General features: G+C 54.2%; 1 protein-coding gene across 1 annotated transcript; it reads right to left on the bottom strand.

The window, feature by feature from the left end:
• Positions 1-2335: 2335 nt before the first annotated feature.
• On the bottom strand, positions 2336-4745 carry LOC115089387 (ankyrin repeat and BTB/POZ domain-containing protein BTBD11-like). Its single transcript, XM_029597480.1, has 2 exons — positions 3996-4745; positions 2336-2628 (listed from the first exon to the last, which is right to left on the bottom strand). Exons 1-2 carry the CDS (start codon positions 4690-4692, stop codon positions 2336-2338), a joined length of 990 nt encoding a protein of 329 aa, XP_029453340.1. The 5' UTR covers positions 4693-4745.
• Between the last annotated feature and the right edge of the window lie 1564 nt (positions 4746-6309).

Genomic DNA, 6309 nt, shown 5'->3' with positions numbered 1-6309 from the left:
CCAGAGCGTGCATGCCTCTCGACCATTCTACTGGTCAGGTTGGAGGATAGGCGATAGGTGGCCTTGTGGTTGCCCGCTCCCCGTTCCCCCATCTGCAACTGTTCTGCCATCTTTCTATGGCTGTGACTTGCAGAGGAAGGCAAGGGCTGAAAGACCACCAAGCTCCCTGCCAGCTTGTGGCACTCTTTCCTCAGCCTCTTGTGCACACTCCCTCGCTTGTCTCACTGGCCTTGTCGGGTCCTGGGACCTGGGCCTTGAGGACAGATACAAGGTCCTGTTCCCGCCATCTTGGGAAAGGGCCCTCTGGAACTGAGAGCCTTTCCTGCACCTCCCTCTGGGGGGCTCCGCCCTACCCTGCCCCCCTCTGACTGTGGCCCACTCGGATGCTAGGCCACCTGGGGGTCAGAGTAAAACCGTGAGGAAGCAAAAATCAAGGCGAGGAGGGGTATGGGGGTGGAAAGACTGCGGCGGTGTGGCATACTACCAGGGGGTACCGGATCCGCAGGGATCTGTCCCTTCTCCAAGTCAGATGAGGAGTTCCCCGACAAGACTCTGTGGAGGCAGGATCTCTTCCAGGGATGGGATTCAGAACCAATAGATCATCGGTGCATTTTTTGCGCCATACTCCTGCTGGGATAGGGCAAAAGACATGGAGAGAGGGCATTTCTTCAGTCAGAGGAGAGGGATGGGTGACTGGTCGACTTCCTGCTATACGCAGCCTTCCTCTGTCTAAAGGGAGGGGAGAAGAGCTCCTGCTGGAAGAAGGGGAGGGACGAGGAGAGGCAAGGTCTCCTCCACTGCAGAAGGTACAGCTACACCTAACTGTCCCTGTTGCTCTGCCTTCATTCCCGGCAGACCCTTGCATTCCCTGCACTCAGGGGGATGTTCCACAGGGACCCCAGGGCTAATCTATGGGGCCAGACCTGGCTCCCCACCCTAGTCACCAGACCGAGGCCCTGAGGGCGCCTCCTCCCCATCTACAACCTCCATCAGTTGGTGATGGACTCAAGAAAGTGGGAGTGGGTGCCTCAATGACCTCTCGCTATCTAGGGTCATGGGAAAAGGGATAAGGAGAAGACGGTCTCCCCGCCGGTCCCCTCCTGTTCAGATGAGATGGTTTGGAAGTTCGCTTCCTTTTCTCCTCCTTTTGGCCATGGGGCAACTGGAGAAAACTACAGGTGGAAGGACAGCAGACATGCTGACAAATCCATGGATCTGCCCCACCCTGTGTGGCCACCTCACCCTCAGAAGTGGGTGCCGCCCCCCTCCTTCTCTACACCTGGAGATTGCAGGAAGGAAAGGAGTGGCAGAACAGAGAAGAGGGACCGCCCTACCTTCCTATCTAAGGGGTTTGCTTCCTTCTGGCCCTGCTTTGACATGAAGGCCTCACAAGGGGGCATGGTGGGAATAACAGTTGGGGTTGATGATGCCCTGCTGGCTGTCCCACACATTGCCCTGCTTGCCCTGGCTTCCTACCTTTTCTCTTTTCCCCTCTCTCTGGTGTTCTGTTACGCCATCGGGAGAGAGGTGCAGGAGTGGGAGCTTTTCCCTGCAGGGCAGGGTCAGGTAGCTTCCTGCCTCCTGGAGCCTGGGATGGTGTTGGTGAACCCACCCCCAAGTGCCATGTCCTGCCACTTGGGCTCGGGATAGGGATAGAGGAAATAGGGGAGGAGTGGTCCACGCCTGGACGAGGCTCACCACATGCTCCCTCAGGTTATGAGTGAGGAGGCTAGGGCACAGCCTGTGGGAGTACACCAGCTTGTGGCAGTGGAAGCATCGAGTCTCCTCCATGCACTAAAAGATAAAGATCCCCCCTTACAAAGGACCATCCTCCACTCCTGGGACTCTCCCCCGCCCTCAGGCAGGCACATCCAGGCCTACTTCTAGAAAGAGGAGATATGCCACAGCTCCCTCTCCCAGTGACCTGCCAGGAGAGCAGTGACGAGTGTGGTGAACTCCCCCAGGTCACCGAGAAGGTGTTTGATCAGGGCATCTGGGAGATGGTATGGTAAATTGGAGAATACCACCAAGGGCCCCATGATGTGTTCCACCCAGTGGAACCTCCCCTCCACCACAAGCCCCTTCCTCAATGGCCATGTGGACCACCGAGAAGGACTTGACAAACAGTACGGCCTTGCCGTACATCCTATCCACTGCCACTACCTGCTTGGGCCCCACAGACTTGGCCAGGGCAGTGCTGTAGCGAAGGGGAGGTCAGGCAAGGACAGCATCTGGCAATGAATGCCATGTTTAAGGGTGAGCCTGGAGGACCCAGCCACCAAGGAATCCAATTCCATAGACACAGTTGGAGCCTCAAACTCACACCATGGCTACTCTAGTGGCCTTGTAGGTGGGACCCATTCACAGAAGAGGCTCTAGCGCTGCTGGCGCGGGTGCCAGTGCCGCTGGTGGCACCACCAGTAATATACCAGCAGGCTTCTTCCTTTGGCGGAGGGGAGGGGACGGGCACAGCGATGGATTCGCTCTCCTTGCTGGCAACACCCCCGGTGTAAGGGGTGGAGAGCTGGTGGGTGGTGCCGCTGGGGGTCCCACCAGGAGGACTGGAGGCGAAGCGCTTCGCCTTCTTCCTCTTGCCAGTGGCTACGGCAGACAGTGTTCTTGCTCCAACTGTGAACAAATTGGGTGGGGGTGGGAAAACAAGCTCAGCCGCCTCACCTTGTGCTGGGACCGGGATGGTAGGATTGGATTCAAGAGTGCAGGCAGGGTTAGGGGGGCTTCCTTGCTGGTATGGGGGGGGGGGGGGGGGGCCCTGCCCCTGCCCCTCCACCCCCTTCCCTGCCAGCCACTCTGTGCTGCGTGTCTGGTTCCTCACCCATCTTCTCTCCCACCTGCCCCAGGGCCCCAACAGCGGGGGGGGGGGGGGGGGGGGGAGAACAGGACTCAATAAAGATTAAGACAACTGGAGCAAAGGAAAAAAAAGGAGATGAAACAAAATTAATTGAGGAAGGAGGGGGAAAGGAAAAAAAAAAAGTTACTCTACAGCTAAAGTGTTCTTTCTTAATTGAAGGCTAAAAGACAAGTATCATTCTCTTCGGGAGGCTTCCACCAAACTACACCCCCCTCAAAACACAGCCATTTTTCTGGCAGGGGAAAATGATACTAAACTAAGGGGAGGGAGCGGGGAGGAGGGACTCGCTGCTGATTGGTTAGTTAATTGCCTGCACCTGATGCTGCTGGTGCAGGCTGCAGAATCTGGGCAGCTACGCTGGTAACAGAGAAACAGCCTCTTCAATCCTGAAAAACCCAACGGAAAAGAAACCCTCCTGGCTATCCTGTTTAGATATAGAGAGTCCAGGAAACAAGAAGCAACTTGGAACAGAGAGGAAAAAAAAAAACCCCTTCCCATGCTACAAGAAAGGTGCGAGGAAGCGGGAATGTAATACACAGAGTTCATTTCCTGAACAACTTTAAATCGGTTGTAGCTAGGAGGTAATAACGCCAAATACTGAATATCACTACTGTTCTACATTCAGCCAAGTTCGGGATTTTCCTCCTCCTGCAGCAGACCACACTTATTTTTTTATTTTGCACAGAAATACTGTTTTTCCCAGAGAGATGAATGATTAAAGGCGTCTGATCGCCGTGGCGCATACCGTTATCCTGGACAGAAAGTGTCAACTGCTCTTCCAATTCTCAGTGTCTGCATGCTCAGCGGCCTGACATACTTATGGACGAGCAGTTGGCACTACAATACGGTCCCGGACCTGACACAATGTGCCAGGCACCTCCTGAAACCCCTATTAGCTGATTGAATAGAAAGCTCTCTCGCCTGTCTCTCTCAAGCTACTAATTAGAAAATAAAAACCAAAACCCTTCTACATGCTCATTTTCTTTTGCTAAATGTACACGTCAAGTGAATGAGCCGCAAGAAAAGCGCACAAACAACCTGCTCATGGATCCTAAGAAACTTATGGCTGTTTTTCATTTTTTTTTTTGGCTTAGGAAGATAATTAAGAGGTGTAAAGTGTACTCACCGCTTGCATTCTTGCCACAGATGAGGTGCTGATAGGGCTGCAGCAATCCCCAGAGCTCTGCGTCGCTGCTGATCACCCGCTCCAGGGACTCAGCGGTGAACTTGGGCCCCTCACCCTCCTTGTCGGTGCAGGGCACGGCCAGCACCCGGCGCTGGATCTCCCTGAAAACGGTCTCCAGGCAGGCAGTCAGATAGATGGCAGAGTGCTCGTGGATCCGCAAGGCCACCTTGCTGTCCACCATCCAGCGGTAGAATTTGCCCACCGAGCAGGTGAGGCCGCAGCGGGCGGACTTGCCTCGGCTGAAGCGGTCGCCAGTGCTCATGTTGTAGAGGGACAGGGCACCCAGGGCCGCCCCCGTGCAGGTGGACGCCAGACTCCAGGCCAGCACGATTTCCATGGCGCTCTGGATCTCGTACTTCGTGCACTTGGCAAAGCGCAGGCTCAGCCGCTGAGCCTCCTTGGCGATCCTGACCAGGGCCCGGCTGGCCAGGGAGGACAGCTTAGCAACAGCATCCCGGCCGAGAGTGGCCCCCGCCGTTGCCGGCTCCTTCTTCAGCAGAGCTTCTACCTCTTCTAGAGTCCAGGGCACTTCCTCGAGGTCGGGCAGCCTGGAGCACTGTCCCGAGCAGTCCAGGACCTCGGAGTCTTCAGCCAGGACAGTGTTGACTGTGTCAAAGCTGTTGTGTCTGCTGTGCATGGAGTCAGCTAGATGCCAACAGTTTGCCCCATGGGTGTAAACCGGGGTGAGAATCGGAACACAACGACAAGTTGGACGACCTGACGGAATCGGCAGCTCCACCATAACCAGAATCCAGGGTCAAATCCTCCAGAGTCCTCACAGCTGTCTTACCTCTCCTTGCCATAGCTGCACTTCATGCTGCACCAGAAAACTAAAGGGATGAAATTAAAAGCTCCTCCCTCCCTGCTTGTACTTCTGAAAAGCCACCTCTTTAACCTGGTCACATCGAACCGGGGAAACCACAAGCCAAGTCAGCTCGGTCAAGTTGACTCCCCCTCTCCCAAAATAAAAACACCCTACGGAACTCCCCTACAGAAATTTGTTGCCACACATGACTGCAAAACCAGCATTAGACCGCTTGCCCATCAGCATCAACAAACAGCAGCCTCGTCCTTCCACCGCAGATTCCTGCAGTGCAATACAGCAGAGCAAGCTGCAGATCGACCTAGTGAAGGGAGGCGGGACTATGCAAATAGGGAGGCCGGCAGCCAATGCCGTTTCTTCATTCCAAATATAATCACCACCCGATCCGCAGCCGGAAGTGTACAGCCTGAAGGTTTCCAATTGCAAGAGCTGTAGTGACAAGCGCAGGGTGTGCAGTTGTTTTGGGTTTGTGGGGTTTTTTTTTCTTCACTCTGCAGGGTTGGGGCAGCCGAAGGGCAGTGGGGATACAGGGACTAAAAAGAAAAAAAAAAAAAAACAACTCAGCTTAAAACGGAAGCTGTACTTCTAAGAAATACAGCACTCTATATTTCCTTCTTTCGTATTTGCAGAGTAAAAGCCATCTTTTTTCCTTAGGAAGGGGGGTGTGTGGGTGAGAAGGGGGGTTTACAAAATATATGTAAGGGGATCTTTAAGTTATTGGGGAGGGAAGGGGTCTCTAAGGTCTGGGGAGAGAGGAAGGAATTCTCAGGATATGATATTGGGGAGGTGGTTTGGTTCCAATGACAGAGCCCTGGTCGCTTTCCCACCCCACCAGCTGTGGAGTACCAGAGTAGCTGGCTCCCTCCCGTGGGGTTGTCACAGTTTTCCGAGGTGTAAAGGAGGGGGGGGGGGGCATATTTCTGGACTGAAAAAGGAATAAGAAAACGTTCTTGTGCCAGGTTAAAACTGAACCTGCACTTACTACATGTGCAGTAGAAAGAAAGATTTTCTCTCTAAGCCTCTGTGTCTTATTTTTTCAGAAAGGTGGGGGGAGGGGAGGTTAGGAGTCCCAGTTCAGTCGAATCTGGGGCACATGTGGGGAGGTCCCTAAGGCATGTGGGGGGGGGGGGGGTCTCTAGAGTCTGGGGGGAAAGAGCCCTAGAAAAAAGGGAAGAGGAGAAGTTCTCTGAAATGGGCTCACACTATTAGAAGACAGATCTTCAGTGCATGTGAGGGGGGCCTTCCAACACTTTAGACTAGAGGGAAGAGTCTCCAAGAATATGGCGGGGGGAATAAACCGTAAAGTATCTACAGAATAAGGAGTTGGCAAGTCAAAAATGTGGGGGGGGGGGGCAGGGGTTTATTGCAGCACACTTCAGGTTCCCAGCCATTAATTCCACCTCATCAGCCTCTCCTAACCATAGTGCACCC

The sequence above is a fragment of the Rhinatrema bivittatum genome, chromosome 4 (assembly GCF_901001135.1).
Source record: "Rhinatrema bivittatum chromosome 4, aRhiBiv1.1, whole genome shotgun sequence".
NCBI classification, from domain to species: Eukaryota; Metazoa; Chordata; class Amphibia; order Gymnophiona; family Rhinatrematidae; genus Rhinatrema; species Rhinatrema bivittatum.
This window is presented reverse-complemented; position numbering and strand designations above follow the sequence as displayed.